The sequence below is a fragment of the Cladosporium halotolerans genome (genome assembly GCF_011745625.1).
Source record: "Cladosporium halotolerans strain TM138-S3 chromosome Unknown Sca49, whole genome shotgun sequence".
NCBI lineage: Eukaryota > Fungi > Ascomycota > Dothideomycetes > Cladosporiales > Cladosporiaceae > Cladosporium > Cladosporium halotolerans.
The window spans coordinates 9,297-32,473 of record NW_027191500.1 but is presented as its reverse complement, the minus strand read 5'-3'; the positions used below and the strand labels follow the sequence as shown (position 1 = coordinate 32,473).

At 57.9% G+C, this 23,177-nt stretch overlaps 9 protein-coding genes across 9 annotated transcripts; 4 read left to right on the top strand and 5 right to left on the bottom strand.

The window, feature by feature from the left end:
• Window positions 1–1,561: 1,561 nt before the first annotated feature.
• On the bottom strand, window positions 1,562–2,367 carry ras-2 (the record flags this gene model as incomplete). The annotated part of the gene is made up of 2 exons (XM_069377401.1): window positions 1,562–2,233; window positions 2,287–2,367. 2 exons carry the CDS (start codon window positions 2,365–2,367, stop codon window positions 1,562–1,564), a joined length of 753 nt encoding a protein of 250 aa, XP_069225620.1.
• A 4,755-nt stretch (window positions 2,368–7,122) lies between these two features.
• Window positions 7,123–8,718, bottom strand: WHR41_08796 (uncharacterized protein; the record flags this gene model as incomplete). The annotated part of the gene is made up of 1 exon (XM_069377400.1): window positions 7,123–8,718. The coding sequence occupies one exon, from the start codon at window positions 8,716–8,718 to the stop codon at window positions 7,123–7,125; it is 1,596 nt and encodes a 531-aa protein (XP_069225605.1).
• A 267-nt stretch (window positions 8,719–8,985) lies between these two features.
• WHR41_08795 (uncharacterized protein) lies at window positions 8,986–10,934 on the bottom strand. Its single transcript, XM_069377399.1, has 4 exons — window positions 10,252–10,934; window positions 9,461–10,196; window positions 9,249–9,409; window positions 8,986–9,194 (listed from the first exon to the last, which is right to left on the bottom strand). Exons 1-4 carry the CDS (start codon window positions 10,899–10,901, stop codon window positions 9,140–9,142), a joined length of 1,602 nt encoding a protein of 533 aa, XP_069225622.1. The 5' UTR covers window positions 10,902–10,934; the 3' UTR covers window positions 8,986–9,139.
• A 251-nt stretch (window positions 10,935–11,185) lies between these two features.
• WHR41_08794 (uncharacterized protein) lies at window positions 11,186–12,220 on the top strand (the record flags this gene model as incomplete). The annotated part of the gene is made up of 1 exon (XM_069377398.1): window positions 11,186–12,220. The coding sequence occupies one exon, from the start codon at window positions 11,186–11,188 to the stop codon at window positions 12,218–12,220; it is 1,035 nt and encodes a 344-aa protein (XP_069225606.1).
• Window positions 12,221–13,397: 1,177 nt separating this feature from the next.
• WHR41_08793 (uncharacterized protein) lies at window positions 13,398–15,982 on the top strand (the record flags this gene model as incomplete). The annotated part of the gene is made up of 5 exons (XM_069377397.1): window positions 13,398–13,718; window positions 13,779–13,997; window positions 14,051–14,795; window positions 14,851–15,479; window positions 15,559–15,982. 4 exons carry the CDS (start codon window positions 13,398–13,400, stop codon window positions 15,423–15,425), a joined length of 1,860 nt encoding a protein of 619 aa, XP_069225608.1. The 3' UTR covers window positions 15,426–15,479; window positions 15,559–15,982.
• On the bottom strand, window positions 15,181–16,360 carry WHR41_08792 (uncharacterized protein). Its single transcript, XM_069377396.1, has 3 exons — window positions 16,154–16,360; window positions 15,992–16,096; window positions 15,181–15,934 (listed from the first exon to the last, which is right to left on the bottom strand). The coding sequence occupies exons 1-3, from the start codon at window positions 16,295–16,297 to the stop codon at window positions 15,668–15,670; spliced, it is 516 nt and encodes a 171-aa protein (XP_069225607.1). The 5' UTR covers window positions 16,298–16,360; the 3' UTR covers window positions 15,181–15,667.
• A 544-nt stretch (window positions 16,361–16,904) lies between these two features.
• WHR41_08791 (uncharacterized protein) lies at window positions 16,905–18,128 on the top strand (the record flags this gene model as incomplete). The annotated part of the gene is made up of 1 exon (XM_069377395.1): window positions 16,905–18,128. One exon carries the CDS (start codon window positions 16,905–16,907, stop codon window positions 18,126–18,128), a length of 1,224 nt encoding a protein of 407 aa, XP_069225624.1.
• A 785-nt stretch (window positions 18,129–18,913) lies between these two features.
• On the top strand, window positions 18,914–20,801 carry WHR41_08790 (uncharacterized protein; the record flags this gene model as incomplete). The annotated part of the gene is made up of 3 exons (XM_069377394.1): window positions 18,914–20,404; window positions 20,458–20,578; window positions 20,636–20,801. 3 exons carry the CDS (start codon window positions 18,914–18,916, stop codon window positions 20,665–20,667), a joined length of 1,644 nt encoding a protein of 547 aa, XP_069225609.1. The 3' UTR covers window positions 20,668–20,801.
• Window positions 20,802–20,998: 197 nt separating this feature from the next.
• WHR41_08789 (uncharacterized protein) lies at window positions 20,999–22,765 on the bottom strand (the record flags this gene model as incomplete). The annotated part of the gene is made up of 1 exon (XM_069377393.1): window positions 20,999–22,765. The coding sequence occupies one exon, from the start codon at window positions 22,763–22,765 to the stop codon at window positions 20,999–21,001; it is 1,767 nt and encodes a 588-aa protein (XP_069225625.1).
• Between the last annotated feature and the right edge of the window lie 412 nt (window positions 22,766–23,177).

Sequence of the window (23,177 nt, the reverse complement as noted above, 5' to 3'; positions counted from 1 at the left end):
CTCCCCCCAAAGCGATCGTTATCAATCATCAATCCCGCCCTGTACCTCTCAACCTTAACCCCCCAAAAAACCAATCTATCCTCACACACACCCCCCCAAGCCGCCGACGAGCTCCCGAAAGCAACAGCAACAGCGGCAGCGGTACCGGCCCCGGCAGGCCCGAAGGAGCCCTCCCATCCGGCTCGGCTCCCTCGTGCCTTGCCAAAAAACATAAAAACACGTGCCTCCGACCCGACCGGCGGCCTGAGCTTGGCACGAGCTCTCCAAAGCCAATCCAACGGCTGGTCCAGGCTCGACAGACCGACAGAGCAGGGGAGCGAATCCTCCCCTCCTTCCTCCAGCGCTCAGACCAAGGACGCCCGCGAAGCGAGCAACGCCCTCCCATCCCATCCATCGGCTCAGTTTCACCCGATAAGACGCGACGCTCGACTCGCGTGCGCCGAGACCGGAAAGTAAAGCGAGAGGAGTCACATGACCGACGCTCCATGCGGCGCGTCTTCTCCACAGCTCGCGAAGTCGCAGGGTCCCGGTGGGCGGCCGGCCGATACCGCGCCAATCTCGCTAAGAGAGTCCCCCCCGGCTCTGGCTGCCACGCGCCGCTCGCGTGCGCGGGCTGGGACTGGGACTGGGACTGGGACTGGGGAAAAGGATTGTGCCGGGGCGGTGGGCGCGCGGGAATTCCGGGCCATCAGGCTAATTGGAGGCTTCTGCTGAGCTGCGGCGTGCGGGCGGCCAGAGCGTAGGGAGAGAGAGGGGGGTTTTTTCGGTCGGTTGGTTGAATGGTGGGTGGGTGGATTGATTGATTGATTGATTGATTGATTGATGGAGCGGAGAAGAGGGAGGATTGGGGGAAGAATCCGTCCAGCATCTTTCCCGGCAAGCGAACTGGCGCGCGGGAGCGAATCTGGCGTTGGCGCCGCCTCCTCGGGGTGAGCAAGGGCAGGGCAGGGCGGGAGGTGCGGTGCGGTCGGCGATTCCGAGCGGCTGTTGCTGCTGCTGCAGATTGTTCCTGGCCGGGGTGGTGGAAGGCCGGGGTGCGTGTGTACCAGTGCCCATCCAGTGAGGGACTTTTCCACTGCACGACGCCGCGTGGCGCGCTGCACTCCACATGCGTTTGTGCGCGGCGGCGGCGGCGTGTGGAGCCTTCATTGGGGGGGTGTTCGAGAAGTCCGTCCGGTCTTTTGGTCTCATTCGCCCTGCTCGAGCCACGGTGTCGGGCCCTTCGACCGTGATTCCGGAAGCGGCATGCCGCGCAGCGCACGGGGTGTAGTCGGCGGGCGCCATGCGGCGAGGCGGTCGGGGTCGGGGGAGGTCCGAGGGAAATTCGCGGGTTGGGCAGCAACTCGAGATTGTGGGGGATTATTGAGCGTTTCGCCATGGGACTGCGATTGCGGCGTTAGGGCCGTCGCGGTCGTGGCCGGCGATCGCAGTGCCGACTGGACAGGACAAGACATCCGAGTGGGAAAACCCAAAAGTGAAGTCCGTGACCGCTTCGACCGGGCCGGAAGCCTTGATTGATTTTTTCTCTTTTGGCGTGCATTCGCGAACGCGAGGGCCGGAATCACAGGACGACGCACTTGGAGCCACCGCGCTCACTTCGGTGCTTCCGCGGCCTGCGGTAGCGGTGCTCTTCCTTGCGGTCGTTGTCGTAGTACGCGTCGCGCGGTGGACGGCTGCCCTTGCCCGCGCCGGAGTTGTATCCCTTGGAGTCGCGGGGAGGCGGCGCGCTGGCTCGCTGTTTGCGCAACTGTCGCACGACGTTGAAGAAAGCCGTCTCAACGTTGATGCAATTCTTGGCCGACGCCTCGACGAACTCGCAGTTGAGCTGCTTCGCGAGAGCGCTGCCTTCCTGTGTGGAGACTTCTCTTTCCGTCACGCGATCGCACTTGTTACCCACGAGCATGACCGGAGCCGGGCCGAAAGAGGCGTTCATGGTCTGCGAGAGCGGTGATCCAGGGTAGGTGGGCGAGCCAGCGCCGGCGGACTCTTTGACTCGCTGGATTTGGTGGTGGAACTTCTCAATACGGGCGAAAGACGCTCGTGAAGAAATGCTGTACACCAGCACGAATCCCTCGCCGTCTCGTATCCATTGGTCTCTCAGCGCTGTGTATTCTTCCTGACCTGCTGTGTCGAGGACCTCGAGCATGCACGACTGCTGGTCAATGACGACCTGTTTGCGGTAGGAGTCCTCGATGGTGGGGTCGTAGGTCTCGACGAAGTGGTTCAGGCAGAGCTAGGATGTATTAGAGGGGTTTCACTTGCATGAATCACGCCGGAAGAGCTTACTTGGATGGTGAGTGCGGTCTTGCCAACACCGCCGTCTCCTAGCACCACCAGCTTGTAGAGCGTCATCTTTCCGTGCGACATGATGGGCAAGTCGTGTTCGGCGTTAGTGCGCGCGGGCGGTCGGGCTGGCGGCAGTACCACGTCTCAGAGTATGTGAGGTGAACGAGCAAGTGTCCCTGGGCCCGGGTGACAGTTCTGTCGTCGCTCTGCGGGCGTGGTGGCACGGGTGGTGGTGGTCCCGGAGGGCGAGGTCCCTGACCAACGGGCGAGTCCTGCGGGCCGTTTGTCTGGCTAAAAAGCGGGAATTTGTCTCGATGTCAGGCGCGAGGAGGGGACGTGGCAACGGGCGCACCCCACACAGGCGTAGGAAGGAGGGGTGATAGGGACAGAGATCCAACCGAAGCTTGCGTTGGAGTAAGCAGAGGACGTGAGAGAGGACCGATGTGAGGTGCAGAGTAGAAGCTCGCGACCATGTGCTTTCGGGACTAGACCGGGAACAGAGGGTTCTGGCGGATACCGCACGCGATCGGCAAAGGACAACCTAGCGATGCGCCGCCTGCGAAGTGCGGCGGTGGACTGGATTGAGTGCCGGGAGGGCCGCCGTTGGGGTGCCGTCCGATGGTGTAGCTTTGGAGCGATTGGGGGGCGCGGGCGCTGGAGGGGGTATAAGGTGCGCTCAGGGTTCAGCTATAGGACGGAGAGGGCAGCAGAGGTGGGCGGGGCGGGCGGAGAGCAGACGGGAGGTGTGATATACGGCGGAGGGGCGCGGAGGCGCGGGTCGCGAGAGAGCAGGAGAGACGAGAGTGGCGTGGCGCAGACGGCAGCAGGCGATGCTGGCGGTCTTGTTGCAGGCGTTGGACACAGGATAGGACAGGACAGGACACAGGACGGCGGCGGACGGGGCGACGGCGGGCTGTAGTAATTTTTTCAGCATGGCACATGCATATGCGGCACCGTTCTCAGCGCCTGGCCGGTCTCCGCTTCGGCAGGGCGTGGGAGCCCTTGGAGCCCACCGCGCAGCCGGCCAGCACTACTGAGCAGCGCGCAGGCCTCGCAGCACGGCAGCGCACACCCGCACCCACGCCAACATGGCAACACCGCTGTCGCTACCGAGCCGGCGACCGTCCGAGCCTCCAGTAAGGTACATAGTGCCCCAGTGCCATCCTGCCCGCCGAGAAGGGCGTGCGTGCAAGCACCCTGCGCCGTCCGTCCGCCATCCACGTCCAGGTGCGCATCGACCATCTACAGTACAGCACATCCACCCTCACACCCACATCCACCCGTCGTCGCCGTCTCGTCCTGCCCGCCGCGCCAACCTCGAGCCCGGCGCGCACAGAGCCGTGGCAGGGGTCGCGCCGCCGAGCCACGTGCAACCGCATGCGCCGGCGTGTGTCTGCTGGCCCGCCGGTGTGCCGTGCGGAGCCCGCGCTGCTGTGCAGCGTGTCTGGATGCCCGTGTGCACCGCAACAATCAATCCTGCGTGCTGGACTTTGCACATGCGGACGTGCCTGATCTGATCACCTCACCAGCGCTCGCCCTCGCCCGACGTCCGAGTTGTCGCCGGCCGGCGCTGCATGCCTTACGTGTGTAGACCGCGTCGCCGGCGCCGTGCTCGCTGTTATTGACAGGTCGCATGATATTGTTCGATGTAGCAGCCGTGGGCGAGCGCATCCGCCCGTAGCGGCGAACTCTAACACACGCAAGCAAGGCTGGCCGGGTCAGGCAGAGAAGCACAGAGGCTCGAGGCTAGCGGCCGCGCGCTCCAGAGGAGTAGGGCAGGGTGGCCAGCCCGGCAGCCTGCCAGTAGTCTCATAGTCTCGACTGCCATTCCCCAATGTTATTATTCTGTGAAAAGGGACCCCTTCACGGCTCCACATTGCTGGCTTGCTTGGGCCGGCGGCATGGCGCTGGCGGGCACCGCCGCCCGGAGTCTGCGTGTGCTTTGGTCGGCCTGCAGCACGCGCCTCTCGCCCTGCTGTGCCCGCCGTGCCTCTGCTCGGGTTGCAGCGCGCACGTCTCATCGTCCCATCGCTCGCCGCCCAAGGCACGCACACATGCGCTTTGCGTTGTATCAGCCTGCCCGCCAGCAGCGCGCCAATGTGTGATCCGGCGCACCTCGCGACTGTCTGGGCCGAAGCAGCAGCTGGGGGAGTGCCGGCCTCATGCACTCGCTTCCCTATATATGTGGCATGTATGTACGTGAGCACCGTGAAGCGCCCAGGGACTGTACATGTCGCGGTATACGGTAAGTTCTGTGCGAATAATCATCCAAAATCCACACATCCGGGGAGAGCCTTCCGCGCCAATTAGACGCCGCGATCTGCCTGGCATTTCACAACTCCCGTGCTTCCCCGCCAGCAGGCCTGCCTCCCATCGTCGAGGCGCGCTCCCGTGTGCGCCTCGCCGCGGGTGTGTTGTTTCCTGGCGCTGCGTGGCGTTTGCCTAAGGTATAGCTGCTGTCAATGCGGCTGCCGGCATTCAACAGCTGTGCAGTTGTTCGACATATAGCACTCTTGTCTCGACCGTCTGCAGCTCGCAGTGCAGGGTCGCGTACTCGGAGAGACGGTGCCGTAGGCTAGCGACGCCTCGATACTCAGCACATTGACTGGGGCGGCGAGATGTCCAAATGCTGGTAGTCTGCGAGCGAGTAGTGCCCACGGCCCGCGCGGTATCTAGATGGCTAAAGTACGCCGACCAACAACCGCTTGGCCACGATGGATCGCACATGCGGCCTGTCCGAGGTCAACGAATGACAGGGTAACCTCCCGCCTCATCGGGCGCCAACTCCGACCTCGAATTGCAACAATTTCAAATGCCCTCACAGGGCTGCACGACAATCGACGCTTCTGTCGAGCCCCGATCTTCTCTCGCTAAAGCAGGTCGACCACCACCTGCCTCTCCTGAATCAAAAGCTGGCTCGCGACCCACACGACTATCGATCGCACGACACCACTCCCACCGCCAACCACCAACCACCACTCTCAGTAGTATCACTACCCACCGCCGCGCCATGTGGGACGATCGACACGTGGGACCGCAATCTGCGATCCCCCATCCACGCGCTCTCGCCTGCACGCTTTCGTGGCAGAAACACTCCCCTCCTTCCTGCTCCTGTCGTGGCCCGACGGCCAGCGCTGCCCACGCTCGCATTCTGCACGCTCGCAGCGTGCCACCACGCCGCTCCCCGTGCCACCACCCACCGTTCGCACACCTCTGCAGCGCAGCCAGCCGTCACGCGAAGACGCTCTCCAATGCAAGAGACACGCCCGCCGCCGCGCTCTAGCGCCGCCTACAAGCCAGGCTAAGCAACCCCATGCCCTACGCCCGACAACCACCGCCAGCGACGCCGACCCTCCAGTCCCAAGTCCCACGCGCCTGGGACCCTCCTGCTCGCAGCTCGCTAGCTCCGGGCAAAGGACGCGCGCGCGTGGCATTGCAGGGCAGGGCAAGGCAAGGCAAGGCAAGGTAAGGTACACTACGCGCTCACTAACCACGACTCTGACCCCACGGCCGGGACATGCCAGCTGTGTGCCCTGCAGGCTGCAGCGCAGCGCAGCTCGCGGCGCGAAGCGAAGGAGACTCAACTTTCCTTGCCCGGACTATGTATGTACCGTACGTGATTCCGTGTCTGCGCCAAGCTGCTTGCTGTCTCTCGCCGTGTTCTGACACTAGGTACCTACTCGCGTACGCGCGCGTTGCCAGACGCAGACGCAAGAGAACGCAAACGCCGACTCCCGGCTCGGCTCCTTCGGGTGCCACTTCCAGCGCAGCGCGGCGCAGCAGCCCACGTTTTGCCTCTGTCTGTGTGCGTGTGTGTGCGTTCGCGCTGCGGTGTTTGCTGCGGAGGGGAGTGTGGGCGGGCGCGCGTGGGCGTGGGCGTGGGATGTCTGTGGGCGTATCTTGGTGTTCTCTCATCATTCGCCAAGTTAGTGACGGGCAAGCTGTGCTGTTCACAGTCCAGTACTGCATAGTAGTCCAATAATGTGATATCGTCGTCGTCTGAACTGCCGGCCGGCGGGAAACAGAAACACGCTTCCAACCGAACCGGCAAGTGCACTAGAAAGGCACCTGTCGACAGACCTACCGCCCGTTCGAGCCATTGCACAGCACAGCTTGCACGCGGGAACCACAAAGCAAAACTCCCAAGTGATGAATTTACGTTGAGAGCCAGGCGATCACCCTATGGCACAGTCCAGCCAGCGGAGTCTCCACGCACGTAGATTCCCGAGTCGCTGCAGGCACTGCATTGGCGTACCGAGATTTGGCAGACGACGCGAGGCCGGGAGTTGTTGGAAGCCTGAGGGGTAGGCTTGCATTTGGGAAGCTTGGGAGCGCGGAGGCTCGATCGTCAACTGCGGCGTCCGTGAATGCAACTGCCGTGATTCCATCAACTGTAGACTTCGGGAGAGACGTCTGATGAGCAGCTACGAAAACGTGTCTCCAGCACGAGCAGTCGACCACAAACAGCACGCGAAGACGTCATTGGACACGTCGTTTAGCGATCGCATCAGGTAGGACGGCCAGGGGCCCCGCCAGGCACACCTAGCCTCCATTGGCGGCTTCGCGGGATAGCCTTTTCGACAATCTGGAACTCTCCGCAGCCCCGGGGCGGGCCCTGGCTGCGCTTCTGAGTTCGAGACATCGAGAAGGGATGGCTTGCGAAAGGTTTAACTGTAATATATCGAATACCGGCCGGTGGGAAGTCTATCTGTGGGAGGGGACCGGGTAGGATTCGTCCGACGGGGCGACTTCGTTCCGGGTGGGATCTGGGGGTTCTCTGATGAGAGAAGTGAGTGCGTGATATGGTAACTGACGAATGAATTATTGTACGTGGATCTATGTCTCTGCTTTACGCGCCTTCCTAGCCTCGAGCCTGGCCTCCCTAGCTCTCCTCCACTGCACGCCGGATTTCATGAAGACCACGAGGCCAAGGCAGGAAATCGCAAACAGTATAGCCAGAAGCGTATAAGCCCAGCCATTGCCCATAGCGTCGCTCATAGGAATGATCGCCGCCGACGCCGCAGCGCCCAGCAGACAGCGGACGACGTTCGACGCGGCCGTCGCGGACGTCGCTTGCGTAGGGTAGATGTCGACCATGAGCACGTTCAGCACCTGAAAGCCGGCGATGAGCGCGTAGCCCATGAGGAACAGGATCACGACGGGCCCCGCGATCGAGACCCGCGACTCCATCATCCACCCGTACGCGATGACGGTCAGCACGCCGAGCGCGAAGCACGGCAGCGCGATCTCGCAGCGCGCGCGCTCGATGGGGAAATCGGACAGGTCGGTGTTGCGGTTCTTCTGGATTGGGAAGCCCAGGCGGCGCGCGTGGCGCGCGTAGTTCCAGTCGACGAGCTTGCCCGTCGTGAAGGCGGAGATGATGCTGCCGCCGCCGATGGCGAGGAAGACGAGGCCGATGTGGACCTCGTCGTAGCCGTAGACTTCGGAGAGCACGGAGGCGGCGCCGGTCGAGATGGCGTAGAAGCAGGCGAAGGCGAGGCCCGTGGCGAGCAGGACGGCGCAGGCTTCGAGGTTCTTGAACATGATGAGCGTGGACAACGGGTTGGGGAAGCTGATGCGGAAGTTGTTGTGGTGCTTGGCCAGTTCTTCTTCGTCGACGGTTAGGCCTTGCTTTGCGCGGTTTTTGTGCCGGATGTAATCGGAGACGTTCCAGCTCATCCAGGGTGGTGGAATCGACCCATCGCCGACCAGTTTTCGGCTTGTCTCAGGGTGGAAGAGGAAGAACGGAACGCTGAAGACGCCCGAAATGATCAGGAGAAACCAGAAAATCCAATGCCAGTTGAGGTACTGACTTATGAGACCACCAATGACCGGAGATAAAGTTGGTCCCAAGACAGATCCAAGCGAGGAGAAGGCGATGTACTGTCCTCTCTCAGAGGAGGTAACCAAGTCTCCGACCAATCCACTTGCCAGAGCCACCGTCCCACTGCTGCCGGCGCTCTGAAGCATTCGCAAGATGAGCAAAGCAACGTAGTTGTTCTGCAGACCGAGAGCCAGATTGGCTATCATGTATATGACGAAGCAAAGGATATATGCCGGACGACGCCCAGCTGTATCGGAAAAGCCAGCAATCATCATCGGGGCCAATCCTTGAATAATGAGGTACGTTGTGACAGTAACGCTCATGTTGGAGTCGGAAACATTCAGGTCATTCGCAATGACATCCAGGGCCGGGAAATAAATGCTTCCAGTCATCGGCGAGAACCATGCGGCAAAGGATCCTGCGAAGATAATTGCTCTCTTCTGTCCGACGGTGAAGACTGAGTAGTCTTCTTTTGCGACAACATCGGATCGATCTGGCCGCTCACTGGGTGGCTCAATGTTCGAAGGTGCTTCATCTTTGATCTTATCGGGGGCCGTCTGGTTGCTGTTGGTGTTGCTGCTTTGAGCTCGCTGCGCATTGTCGGTCATGTTATTGCAGTCTTGCCCAAAACCCGCGAGTCTATGATCTGGTGTCCTGCAAAAGCACGTTCCGTGCGACCATGGGATCTACCTTTAATAAGACATTACTTTTTCCATCAATTCAGTCAAGACCGACTGACGGAGTCTTCGACGTTGCGAATCGGTGCTCAAGTCAATCTCAGAGCCCGTCATCGCAGGACATCGCAGTGTTTACGGGCGGCACGGGTGATGATGGTCTCTGCGATGACGGCCAGCGCGGGCATAGGCTCGGATTTAGAGATTCGTGGCGAAACTTTAATTTCCACCAATCCGATATCGGCGGAGTAAGACCGCAGGCCGGGGATTGGATTTGGCCAATGAAGGCTTTGTTCTCTGTATAGAAAGTACATGTTCCAATATAAGCCTGATATGGAGCCAATGGAAGCCGGGACTATGTCCGAAATCGCTTATAGCATTCCATCAAGTAGGTACGCTCGGTGGCGAGTCTGACGGCTGGTTAGCATCAATGCATCTATTAGAAGCGGACGCTGGAAACGTACACGAAAGCAGCGAAGACAGCTCCGATGCTGCCGACACCAACGAGATCACCCAATAGACCGTACTGCTGAAAGATGTGTCGCGCCTGACTGAGCAAGCTCGGGACGACGGCTGTGCCAGCAATTGCGTAGAGATTGGGTACGAGATCAGTAAAATGGAACTCCTGGGTATTTGTCAGTAGATGAATCGGATCGATGGAATCACTGATACCCACCACTTGACGTTCCGCAAAGTATCTCTGCACGAATTGCAAATTGAAGATTATTCGCGAAGCCATGTTGACACAATTGGCTAACACAAGTCCTTTCGCACCCATATCGAGTACACTTAGGAAGACGTATGCGCTGCCTGCAAAGGCAATGAAAAAGCCGCCCATCCAGATACTCTGCGTACGAAGGTCTTTGGTCGAAGCTGTTGCGGATACGAAAGCCTCACTGACACCGTTGACAGCAAGCAAGGGGATGTAGTAGCAGTATGTTCCCAAAACGTCACCAGCTCCAGTGTCTGACCATTGAGCTCCAGCAACGAGGCGCAGGAGAAGTGGAGCAACTGAAGGTCCGACTGCAAATGCGATGAGAGAAATCAGACTGTAGATGCGCAGAATATCTTTCAGTATCGTTGCAGCTTGGTAGATGTTGGCGTTGTTCTGTTTCGGCTCGGACTTCTTCGTGATGCCACCAATTTGTCTGGTCTCGACAGCATCAGAGCAAAGGTTTGCGAACAGATTGCGAGAGCTGTCCTCAATCGGCCGGAAGAGCATACGCGCAATCAACCCGCCGTAGTTTGCAGAAAGAGCATACATGCCGGTGTCTTTGAGAGTAGCGAGAGCTGAGATGAGGTACTTGTCGCCCTCCGTGAGAATGTATTTAATGCCCGTCTGCAGGTACAAAGAGAAGCTCAGAGACAGCAAGGGCTTGGAAAAGAGACCCAGGTAATAATGAATGCCGGATCTGACGACCAAATCAACACAAGACACTCTAACACAAGAGAGGTTGGATCACGCACCTCTCAGACATTTCCCGCGGAAACAGCGAGAAGCCTTTCTCGCGGGCTACAGAGCTCATCGACCAAATGTACACCACCGCGAGCGATGCCCCGTAAGCAAATTCACCTGCAGCGAAAGGCAGGACACCGATATTAATAGATCGATGATTACTCCAAAAGACAAGACCAGCTGTAGCAAAGGTCTTCATCAAAACTGCAGCACCTTCAGCGGTGGCTCGGGTCTTGTACAACATTTTCTGCTGCACGGCCACGAAGCTTGGCTCCGAGAGCAGTTCGATCATCGCTGCAAAATGGCATATCTTCAGTGATACGTGCAGGTATGCTACGTTTGGAGTGTCTGTCCTCAGATATGCCTGAGCAAGCGTGAAGCCAATGGGCCCGCCAGCCAAAATAGCCAGGTAGGATAGGTTGATGGCAGCTTGCACGCCACCATCTGAGCGCCTTTGCGCGACGATCCGTAGGCTTTCACGAGCAAAGTACAAGGTCGAGATGACAAACAGCTCCAGTTGCACTGAAACTCCCAACAATTCCGGAGAGAGGAACCGCAGGAGGAATTGGTTGAGGCCGAAAGTGATGGCCCTGGATCCCATTTGTAGGAGGATCAAAAACGTCGCGCCTCTGGCCGAAGCCGAGACTGCTTCGTCGGTCATGCTGCCGGATTAGATCGATGTTTCCTGGATATTGCTGTGGTAAGCTGGCCATTTATGATTGACCGGCGCTGGAAAACAAACGTCCTCGAACCTCGGCTGCTTGGCGCGTTCGTCGGCTTTTGGCACATGCAACTGCGTCACTCCGCCGCTCTTCTTCCACTTCTATGCAACAGATCGAACTGCTGAATGCCTCACTAACCTGGGGAACGGACTTGTACGATGCGTGGACACCCTTAGAAAGTACCTTCAATTGACATATCTCCTACGCCCTCCAGCGCGTCAAGATGCTCGAATTCCGGACCGCCGGGTTCAACCCGTACAGCGTCAAGTACTCGCCGTTCTTCGATTCACGACTCGCAGTCAGTGCAGGCGCCAATTTCGGACTCGTAGGAAACGGCAGATTATTCATACTCAACTTGACAGCAGAGGGAATCGTTTGCGAAAAGTTCTTTGAAACACAAGACTGCCTCTTCGATCTTACCTGGTCAGAACAGCACGAGAATCAGCTGCTTACTGCAGGAGGCGATGGGAGCATCAAACTATTCGATATCGGCGTGGGCGAGTTCCCAGTTGCAGGATGGCAAGAGCATGGGCGCGAGGTCTTTTCGGTACATTGGAATCTGGTGAACAAGAACACCTTCCTCTCCAGCAGCTGGGATGGGACGGTGAAGATATGGGCACCCGAGCGCAAAGAGAGTCTCGTGACCTTACCTGTACACTCTTGCGTATATTCCGCAGAGTTCAGCCCGCACCATCCGGACATCGTGACCTGCGTGTCTCGCGATTCACACCTCCGGGTTTTCGACCTGCGACAAAAGCCCAGCGCACAGAATCACCTCACGCTTGCAATTCCTATACATGCGCCGCTCAAGATTCCCATACCAGACAACGTGACTGGCGGCGTCCAGCCGTCAGAGTGTCTCACGCATGACTGGAACAAATACCGCGACTCAGTCCTCGCGACCGCTGGAGTGGATGGTACCATCCGTACGTTCGACCTACGCGCACCTTCAGGCCCTGTGAATGTCCTCCCTGGTCATGAGTACGCAGTAAGAAGGGTTAGCTGGAGCCCTCATTTAAGCGATACCCTCCTATCTGCAAGCTACGACATGAGCTGTAGAGTCTGGACGGACGGATCAACGCAGGATAATGGCGGCAGTGGCGTTGGTTTTGGACGTGAGCTCGGCAGGATGGACGCCCATACCGAATTTGCCATGGGTGTGGACTGGTGTATGTTCGGAGCTGAAGGCTGGTGCTCCACCTGTGCATGGGATGAAAAGGTACTGGTTTGGGATGTGAGGGATTTTATGAGACGGTGAAGAATACAACGACAGGGTTGCAAGGAAATGAATGATGATTGATGAGTATGACGGCTGCTGTTGAGGTGTGGACAGGTTTTGCAAAATGCCGTCCGGAATGTCCGCGACTTCCGCAACCGTCAGAAGGTGTTATTCAGTCCCTGGCGCCATCCCGAAAGTGTGCGCTCTTTGACAGAGCTCCACGAACCATATCGTACTGGAGCACCACTGAAGACTTCCCTGGCTCCTTTGGATTACACTGGCCTTGGTCGCATTGGCGGCTGGATAAGTCTCGTCCACGCTCGCGCGCAGCGGGAACCCACAGCCAGGAGCGGCGGCAACCGACATAGACACTGTAGACACTCACGTGACATCGAATTCAACGATGAGTGCTCGCCCTGATAGCTCAGTTGGTAGAGCGCGTCACTAGTAATGACGAGGTCGCCGGTTCGACTCCGTCTTAGGGCACTGATCTTTTTGTTGGATCTCGCCATATCAGCACATCGATATGCTACGCACTGTATTCCAAGGCGCCTCGATTTTTGGTCGCCAATCGCGATTTGAGGATTTCTTCCGGCTTGCAAAGTGATCACTCTGCTCCGGGCATAAGCGATCGGATTCCTGGCCAGGTCAAAGTCTGTAGTCATGAAGCACACCATGGACGAGAGGCAGCGAAAGAAAGGGCAATATGGGCGGTCATTCAGTGATTAGTAAAATTATTCCGATGTGCAGAGCGTGTGTCCCCAGAGACCGGCCAAGAAACAGCTCGGTTAACTAGATCAAGGTTGGCAGGATGTCATCCATCGCCTTGCGTGCACGTTTTTATGATGCTACTCGGAACGTAATTGAACGTTTCCCGACATGCATAAAAACATATGAGTGCTGTAAGCTAGGAATGTATCGAGTAGCGGACATAACGCCTTTTGGTGGGCACTTGATCTACATGTACCACAGTTCACCTGTGACAGCTGCGCACGGGATCTTGAGGGGTACACACTAGCTACATGGACGCAGATCATGATCAACCGAGCTCAAGGATTCAAAGGCGGGGGATCCATGATGCAGCTCCATTGTCCCGAGGGAGTACAAACCAGAGTCGATAGATGCAGACCTTGGGAACGAGACGCGCGGTTGCGTTCAACAGCCATACTGATAGCTCCAATACAAGCCCACCTTAGACCGTAGTAACACCACAAACATGTCGACTTCCGCACTATGTTCCCTGTCCGATTTTCTTGAGCATGAATACGACTACATCGTCGTCGGAGGTGGCACCGCAGGCCTCTGTGTCGCGGCTCGCCTAACAGAAAACCCGGACGTCAAGGTAGCAGTGGTTGAAGCCGGCAAAGACCTGACACTTGATCCCCAAGTCTACACGCCGAGTCTGTATCCTACTCTGATCGGGCGTGAAAAATACGATTGGTGCTTTGAAACCATACCCCAAGAGAGCGCGAACGGAAAGAAGTACTCGATGCCCAGAGGCAAGTTGCTTGGTGGAAGCTCTGCGATCAACTATCTGGTACGCATAAGCTGTGAAATAGACCGACCGATGCTGGTCTCGATGCTGATATCACAATAGATGTACGTTCGAGGCAGTCGGGCTGACTATGACGGCTGGGAGAGGATGGGCAACAAAGGCTGGGGGTGGGAAGGGATGGCACCTTACTTCCGCAAGCACCAGTGCTACGATCCGAACGGTGAAGTCCATCCGGATCCGCAGTTCATGCCGTATGCCGCAAAGGAAGGACATCACGGTAACGATGGCCCTATACACACTTCTTTCAATGACCATTATGAAGTGAGCTTGGTGTTCTGCCACAAAAGTCGTTTTGCTAGCTGACACCTTCCAAGCCATTCGAGTACGATTTCTGCAAAGCTGCATACGCGGTCGGCGGCAAGCCCAGCACCCTCGTTGATGCATGGTCGGGTGATCATATGGGATTCTATTCTAGTCTTGCCGCTGTCAATCGAACAACAGATCCCGGAAGACGAAGCTACGCTGCGACTGGATACCTGCTTCCTAACGCTGGGCGAGAAAATCTGAAAGTCCTGACGGAGGCCATGGTCAGCAAGATTATACTTGATGGAGACGTCGCGACTGGGATCGAGTTCATGTCCGACGGCAAGACTCACAAGGTCAATGCTTCCAGAGAGGTGATTTTGTCTGCTGGTACAATCCAGAGCCCGCAGATCCTGGAGCTCTCCGGCATTGGTGACCCCGCCGTGCTCCAAGCTGCAGGCGTTGAGTGCAAGATCGAGAACAAGGATGTCGGAGCCAACTTCCAGGACCACGTGCTCGGCGGCATGCTCTACGACCTCGCAGATGGAGTGAAGTCGATGGATTCTCTCCATGGCGTGGAGTATGCTGAAGCGCAGGAGGAGATTTACCGGAGAACCAACAAAGGTGCGTATGGTAGTCCGGGGATGCTCATGGGGTTTGTGAGTTACGCATCTTTGGTTGATCAAGAGACATTGGAGCGTACCATCGGGGAGATCCGAGAGCACTCTTCAGCCAAGACCGCCTTCGAGAAGGCCCAAGAAGAGGTCATCGTCAATCAGCTTTCTGATCCCACTTTCGCCAATATACAAACATTTTGTAAGTCTTCGTCGGTTAGCTACCTATATTATTTGTATCTGACATATATCGATAGGCATTCCTTGTCAGCTAGACGTCAGTGCCGGAGAATCTCAGGTCGCGTTCTTTGCCCCGCCACCAGAGGGCAAGAACCGTGTCAGTCTCCTTGTATGCTTGGAGCACCCTCTGAGCCGTGGTAGTGTACACATCACTAGTGACAATCCTTTTGACAAGCCTCGAATCGACACCGGGTATCTCAAACACCCGGTCGATACCAAGATCCTCGCTGAAGGGATCAAATGGATGGACAAAGTCGCATCCCAACCAGTGCTGGCGAAGAGTCTCGGAGAACGTATCCAACCTTCGGCAGACGAACAAATTGACACAGAAGAGGAAAGGATGAAATATGTTAGGAGCCATATCTCGACGCAGTACCATCTGACCGGGAGTGTTGGATTGGGTGCAGCACTGGACAACAGGCTTTTCGTGAAAGGAGCAAAGCGTCTGCGTGTCATCGATGCCTCCGTCTTCCCAGGCCATGTGAGCGGTAACATCATGGCAACGACATACGCTGTCGCGGAGAAGGGAGCAGACCTCGTCAAAGAAGACGACGGGAGATACCTCGCCAAGGTCGACTCTCAGCAGAATTGAAGGCATAAAGCTGTCGCGCTGCAATTAAATTATGATGTCGCTTTTTCTTCCTGAGTACGTGTCACCTGTGGTGACGACTTGAGAATCGATTTGGAAAAATTTAGTCATTAAGCTGACGTCGTGGCATGAATAGCAAGGGTATCGCGCAATGTAAGCAAGGATCATAATTCTGCCCCCTTGTGGCCATCAAATACAGGCAGTCTGAGCGAAAGCGGCAGGCCGTACAGATCGAGGCAGCCATTTCACTCGCCTTCATCACTCGTAGCCTCGTGGTTAGCCTTGAGCTTGTACTTGTCTAGTCTGCTGGACGTGCCGGGGGTGGCGTTATCGTCCTCACTCGCTTCAGCTTGGACTTTGTCATTCGGTTCCTGTTCATTGTCGTTGTTTTTCGAAGCGGAGCCGTCATATGCCGGACGCGGGATGGAAATGCCCTTCGCCTTCAGAGATCTCTCGATCTCAGGCAGCATATCAACGAACGAAGAAAATTGCTCGATGTTCAGAGAAATCCCCTAGACAACTATCAGAATACCCAGCCTTCGAGACAGAGCCAGAAATCTTCAGCATACCTTCTTTCCCGGAAGCATCTTGTCGTCTTTCTCGTAGAACTCGCGGATGTCGACGAGCTGTTTGCCTCTGAACTCGTTGATCTGGACACGGCGAGTGCGACCCAGCTGTGCAACGTGTGAGCAATATAATCCAGCGATACAAGGTATGAAGCTTCGGCTCACCTCCCAGTACTCATTCTCAGAATCCCCTTTGCCCGCACTGCTGCCGGCAACAGCCTTGGATTTTTTGCTCTTCGGGGCATCCTCGACGAAGCCGCCGTCGGCCTCGTACTCGTCGCTGGCGCCGCGCTTGCGAGAGGCAGGCATCCTGGATTTCGATATGAGCTCAATCCAACGGTGGCTAGCTGATGTGAGTGATGAGCTGTCAGATCTGCCGACGAAAGTGCTGACGATGAGCGAACGCGTTCAGGGAAACGCGTGAGGTCGCTGAGTGACGTCACACGATTCCTGAGCACTTCCAACTCACTTCTCACTTCGAGCCAGAAACACTGCACTGCCCTTCGAGCAATTGACGTATATAATCTAGTGCCACATATAGAACTTTAAGTCTACAAGCACGTAGGTTCTGACGATTTGACGGCGATGGCACTTGTCATCCGACCAGTACACTCAACGCTGGACCTGGACGCGACTTGCCATCTACCCGTGGATGTACAAAGATTGTTTCGTAGTTATACAGCCATCCGATCATCAGTTTCAGCACAATACCACCTGTCCCCTCGATTTCTTACTGTCACGCCCCAGAAAAATAGGATATAAGCTCTTGGTCAAGCATTCGGCCCTGCACGGCTAACGCAGATCCTCGGTTTGAGCGGCAGACTAAACCATGTAGATCCGTCTGCCCGCGGAGACGCCACATCTCACTCAAGTCTGCACATGTGGAACATCTCTCACTCTATCATCTCACAATGAAATGAAGGAATCGAGCGACTCTTTGGACAGTCCGGCGGCTGCCAACGGCGCTGAGAATGGTGCGTCAGGTCAAAGCGGGAAGACACAGGACGAGCGCTCGCGGCTCGATGCCAGGACATGGCTTGTGGAGCGTTTCAACTGGAGCTGGTTCACATGCACACAATCTACTGGCGGTCTCGCCATCCTAATATCCGAATGTCCGAAGCAATTTGACGGCCTTCGCACCATCGGCACAATCGTTTTCATCTTCAACATCGTCCTCTGGCTCATCTTCAGCGCGCTCACCATCACCCGCTGGGTCCTTCGACCGACTAAATTTCAAGCCAGCTTCACGCAACCGCCAGAATGCTTCTTCTATGGATCCTGGTGGCTTACCATTGCCACTATCATCGTTGGCATGCATAAGTTTGGCATCGAGCACGGTGGCCCTTGGCTGGTAACGGCCATTCGTGTCTGCTTCTGGATCTACGCTGCCTGCACTCTACTCTCATCTGTGGTAGTGTTCGTGGTGATGAGCAAGTACTCTTCACTTCCGAACTGCGGGGCGAACCCGGCAATTCTTCTTACGGTCTTCCATGCTATGCTCACGGGAACCATCGCGGCAGTCATTGTCGGCAATCAGCCACCTCACCATCGCCTGCCAATTATGGTTGCCGGTGTCGCGTACCAGGGATTTGGATGGGTCATGAGCTTGGTGTATCTGTCTTACATCTTCAACTCAATGCTCCAGAATGGGTTACCAGCCGCCAGTGTCCGACCTGGACTGTACATGATAGTTGGCACTGCAGGATACACCATTGTAGTCCTGATCGGAAACGCTCGCGGTGCGCCGGCCGACTACGGCTACTTCGCCACCTACCCTACCGCGGCAGAGTTCTTACTGGTGCTCGCTACTTGGACTGGCGTCTTCCTCTGGGTGTTCACCTTCTGGTGCTTTGCTGTAGTGACCTTGAGCATTCTCTCAAACATGCTACAACGAGATGACAACGGGCAATGGAGTCTAAGCATGAGCTTCCACAACACTTGGTGGGCCTTCATCTTCCCAAACGTAGGCTTCACGCTTTCTACCATCTACCTCGGGCAAGAGTTTGAGAGCAATGCTGTGCTTTGGGTTGCTACCGCGATGGTAATCTTGGTGGTCATCTTCTGGCTCCTCGACATGATCACGTTCTTCAAAGCGATCTTTGTGTCGCTTCTATATGACTCTCGAGTAAAACTTAGCTAGCATGGCTGTAGGGCTACTGTACACCTGCAGTGTACATATACAAGACCTAAAAGGTACTACGTCGTTCCACTACTCAGCCTCTACAATCTCCTCATCGGCAAGGAACACAGAGGGAGATCGGCATCTGTTTCGGCAATTGACCCACCCTCTTTCCGTTAGTTTGGGGGCCATGGGAGTCCCCAGCTTCCGCCGGAATTCATCGTCTTGGATAATAGCACATTCTCTCACGCTACTTGTCGAAATATATAAGCAAGAAGTCACTTTGATGAGCCTGAGCATATAAGTTCCATCGTGAATGGCTTTTGGAGTGAATACCGTAGGTTTTTGTCGTATGATAGTAATCCAAAGAAAAGATCTCTCCGTGACCCCCAAACTAACTCACGGAGGGTGAATGCACCGACCAATCGCACCCGCAACGGCTAGCTTTAACGTCTTTGGGCGGGCAGGTGGGGCAATTGGAAGCCGACACCGCAGTAACATCACTCCCTCGTGTAGTAAGTTCTGACCTCGTAACCTTTTTCAATCGTTGCCTTTGAATATATATTGTGACCTCTCGACCACACGAGTCTTCGCGGATCTATCGCTGGCGTTGTATTTGAGCATTGGAGGTGCACGCATCGGCAACGCTTGCTCGGAGTCGCTTTCATCCGAGGACCTGGGATTGGACTTCAATTGCCGACGCAACATTGGACATTTCACAAGCAACACCATTGCTTGAAAGAAAGTCACATAGAACCTCTTTCATGAGAATGTTATCCAAGATGCATTCTCCCCGAGCAGCATCAATGCTCGCCGGAGCCAGGCGAACTACCCTTCGCCACACCAAACGATGGCAATCGACCTCCCCTCACTCCCCCACCGCAACACGACAAACCTTCTGGACGACCAACCGCGCCCTCCTCTTCTCAGCTTTCACCGGTACTCTAACCTACCTCTACGGCATCAGCGACGCCTCCCCCTCCCCCAAACCCCAATCCCAACCCGTCCCCAACCCAACCGCCACCCCAACCTACGCAACAACCGCCACCCTCGAAACAGCCATCGCCTCCCTCCGCTCCCAGCTCGGCGAAGACTCCATCTCCACGGACGCCGACGACCTCCACAACCACGGCTTCTCCGCCTGGTCCAGCATCAACACCACCACCCTGCCCGTCGCCGTCGCCTACCCCCGCTCCACCTCCGACGTCCAACTCATCGCCCGCGTCTGCTCCACCCACCGCATCCCCCTCATCCCCTACAGCGGCGGCACGTCTCTCGAAGCGAACTTCAGCGCCCCCCACGGCGGCATCAGCGTCGACTTCGCGCACATGGACGCCATCCTGTCCGTGCGCCCCGACGACATGGACGTCACGGTCCAGCCCGCGGTGGGCTGGATGGCGCTGAACGAGTCCCTCAAACCGCACGGGCTGTTCTTCCCCGTCGACCCGGGCCCCACGGCGATGATCGGCGGGATGGTGGGGACGGGGTGCAGCGGGACGAACGCGGTGCGGTACGGCACGATGCGCGACTGGGTGGTGAACCTGACGGTCGTGCTGGCGGACGGGAGCGTGGTGAGGACGCGGAAGCGGCCGCGCAAGAGCGCCGCGGGGTACAACCTCACGGGCCTGTTCGTGGGCAGCGAGGGGACGCTGGGGCTCGTGACGGAGGTCACGCTGAAGTTGGCCGTCGTGCCGCAGACGACGAGCGTGGCGGTGTGTGCGTTCCCGTCGATAAAGGCGTGCGCGGCGACGAGCGCGAGCGTGATGAGGGCGGGGATTCCGGTTGCGGCGATGGAGGTGATGGACGATGTGCAGATGGGGGTTATCAATAAGGCTGGCGGGGCGGGGGGGAGGAAGTGGGCGGAGCGGCCGACGTTGTTTTTCAAGTTTAGTGGGACGCCCGGGGCGGTGGCGGAGCATGTGGAGCAGGTGAGGGAGATCAGTAGGAAGCAGGGGGGAGGCGGGTTTGAGTTCACGGCGGACGAGGAGGAGCAGAAGGCGCTTTGGTCGGCGAGGAAGGAGAGTTTGTGGAGTATGCTGGCGTTGAGGGGGGCGGGAGAGGAGGTGTGGTCGACGGATGTGGCGGTGCCGATGTCGAGATTGGCGGAGATTATTGAGGTGAGCAAGAAGGAGATGGATGAGTTGGGGTTGTTTGCGAGTGTGCTGGGGCATATTGGGGATGGGAACTTTCACGAGTCGATTATGTATGATGCGAAGAATCCTGAGGAGAGGAAGAAGGTTGAGGAGTGTGTGAAGAGGATGGTGGACAGGGCATTGGAGATGGAGGGAACGTGTACGGTGAGTGGCGTCAATTTGGTGTTCATGGTGAGCGTCTACTGACCGACGACCAGGGAGAGCATGGCATTGGCATCGGAAAGAAAGCTTCACTCGTCAAGGAGCTGGGCGTCGACACCATCGGCGTGATGCAGAAGCTGAAAGCTAGCCTGGATCCTCTTTGGATCATGAACCCAGGTGAGATTGGCCCTTTCCGAGACGAACGTACAACCTCGCTAACGCTCTCCTCACCAGGCAAAATTTTCGACCCACCTACTTCCAGCTAGCCCATCGTAGGGAGAGCCTTTGCGAGAGGTGTATTACAAACAACGTCAGTAGGTCTTACTGATCACGCCTCCAAAGATTCAATAGTAGCCTCAGAGACTATGAATAAACGCCAGTGATTCGATTGCCGCCCCAAGCTCTGTTACGCAATGCATCAAAAGAGTCGTTCCGTAATTCGTGTACATCGTGTGTATGTATATCCGTCTCGCTTCGAGTCGAAAGCAAAAGCCCGCCGCCGCTGGAAAACGCGCTAAGACAGAACTACAATCCAACAAACCACCCAGACAAACAAGAAAAAAAGGGTATAATAGTAATCATCCAAAAGCCGCAGCCTCAACCAACCCGACTGTCAGTCCTCCCCCTCACCCCATCCACAGCACCATCATCATCATCATCATCATCCCCCCACTCCACCCCCGGCAACCTCCCATCGACCTCCAACCTTCTCAAAAACACCGCATCCTGCACCTCCCACCTCCTCACCAACCCCTCCCTCTTCCCCTCCACCCCGCGCACCAGCACCCCAAACCCCCTCTCCAACCCCTCCACCTCGCCCCCATGCGCCCTGACCAGATTCCCCACCTCGCGCTCCTGCCTCTTGACCCTCCCTTTGAGCCTCCGCCCCTGCTCGCCCCTCAGCACGCGCACCGCGCCCTCGTGCCGCCCCGGCAAGCCCGCGCGCGCCGCGTGCGCCTTGCCCAGCTCGCGCAGGTCCTGCTCCGTGACGGTGCGGCCGTGCGGCGCGCCGCAGCCCAGCGTGCCCGCGCAGTAGGCCTCCATGTGGCGCAGGGCGGTGGCGAGGTCGCGGGCCTCGCGGGCGTGGGCGGCGAGCAGGTCGGCTTCGGCTTGGACCTGGGCGTCTTCGGCGTCGGCGAGGGCGGTGGCGTGGGCTGTTTGGAGGTCGGAGAGGGCGGTTGCGTGGCGGTGCTGGAGGGCGGTGAGGGCTGTGGAGTGCGCGGTGTGGAGGTGGTGGGTTTGGGTTGTGGACCAGGTTTGGTAGCGGGCGCGTTGGAGGGTTTGGGCTGCGCGGTGGGCGGGGAAGCCGGGGAGGTGGGTGGCTGTTGAGAGGGGGAGGGTGGTGGGGTGTGGGTGAGGGGTTGGGAGGGGGTGGTGTGGGGTGTTGCTTGGACGGCTGCGGGTGGAGGGGGTGGTGGAGGTTGCTTCGTCCCATTGGGAGAGTTTGTCGAGGAGGGCGGTTTGTTCGTCGTGTGTCATTACTTGTTCGACCAAGCGGCCGGGGATGGGGGTGCCGCAGCAGCTGGGGACGGATCCGAGGGGTCCTTGGGTGCCGGCGTTGATGGTGTTGCGGAGAGATTGGGTGCAGAGCCTGTGGCCGCAGGGTAGTCTGTGGATTGCTCGACGCTGGCTGAAGGCGTTTTGTGGGCAGTGGGGGCATCCGTCTAGAGGAAGCGATGAATCCGATCCGTTTCGGTTCAGCTTCAGCATGCTTAGTCCGCGCAGCTTGCGGAAATGTTTCTTAGGCGACGCTTCCGAAGGAGAGGACAGGGCGAGCGACAGTGAGGACCGTGAGGGTGTGAGAGGCGGCGTGAAGGACAACGAGTCCCGTCTCTCACTGAGCGAGCCGCGCGAGAGGAAAGAATCGTAGTCGCGAAACGACAGCGAGTCCTTCTTCCTGCTGCGCAGAGACGCCGGGTCTCTGTTGCAAAAGTCCGAGAAATTGCTAGTCAATCCGGTGGAGCGCGAGGCCCTCGAGCCGATGGACCCAGATCTCCTGAGCACATCGGACGAGCCGAAAGTGTTGGTGGAGGCAGCCTTCGCGTCTTCCTTCGACAGCCTCAAAGCTTCCGCGTGCAACCCCAGCTCTTGCGCTATTAATCGGAGTCGCTCGTCCAGTGCATCCTCGGTGTCGCCGTACTCGAGCTCCAGCACGTCTCTCGCAAAAGACGTCTCGAAGTCGCCGAAGGGCAGCGGGTGCTCCTCGGCAGTGCTCGGAAGCATGCTCGTCGGCGTTCGAAGTGGTGCCGACTTCTTCAACCCTCGCAATGTAGACCGCAGGCGCTCGGAGACGTCATCGAAGGTGGTGGCGGTGTCGGCTGCGGCGGCGTCGAGGGTGGTGGGCAGCAGGACAACTTGGAGCATCGGAGAGCCAGCACGGCGGCGGGAGTGTCGTCGACGACGGGCAGGCGCAAGGGCCAAGGCGTGAGGGCAATGCGCGAGCGATCACTGCTGGCGGCGCAATGGTGATGCGCGCTGGTGCAGGGATGGGGCGGCAGCGGAGGGGATATGCGAGATATGCGAGTCGCGCGCCGGGATGCTGGGGGAGCGCGGTGGGCGGGTGGGAGGAGGAGGGCGTGGCTTAGTCAAGGCACTCGAGGGCAGGTGGCACGCGGGTTGGAGGGTCGGAGGGCGGTAGGGTGCGCAGCGTACAGGTACCTACGTGCGTCGTGCGAGGCGCCATGGGCGGACGGGAGGCGCGCGACGGAGCAGGTTAAGTAGGTATGAGGCGGGAGCGGTATGCACGACGTTGGGCGTGACAAGTGCCGCCGCAGGC

Bases quoted from the DNA above. Each gene is read 5' to 3' on its own strand.
- WHR41_08795 (XM_069377399.1), bottom strand. From the start codon at position 10,901: ATGACCGACGAAGCAGTCTCGGCTTCGGCCAGAGGCGCGACGTTTTTG. The intron at 9,410-9,460 runs GTGGGTATCAGT...ACAAATACCCAG, and splicing joins ACTTTGCGGAACGTCAAGTG to GAGTTCCATTTTACTGATCT. The intron at 9,195-9,248 runs GTACGTTTCCAG...ACCAGCCGTCAG, and splicing joins GCTGTCTTCGCTGCTTTCGT to ACTCGCCACCGAGCGTACCT.
- WHR41_08792 (XM_069377396.1), bottom strand. From the start codon at position 16,297: ATGCCTGCCTCTCGCAAGCGCGGCGCCAGCGACGAGTACGAGGCCGAC. The intron at 16,097-16,153 runs GTGAGCCGAAGC...CACGTTGCACAG, and splicing joins CTGAGAATGAGTACTGGGAG to CTGGGTCGCACTCGCCGTGT. The intron at 15,935-15,991 runs GTATGCTGAAGA...ATAGTTGTCTAG, and splicing joins AGATGCTTCCGGGAAAGAAG to GGGATTTCTCTGAACATCGA.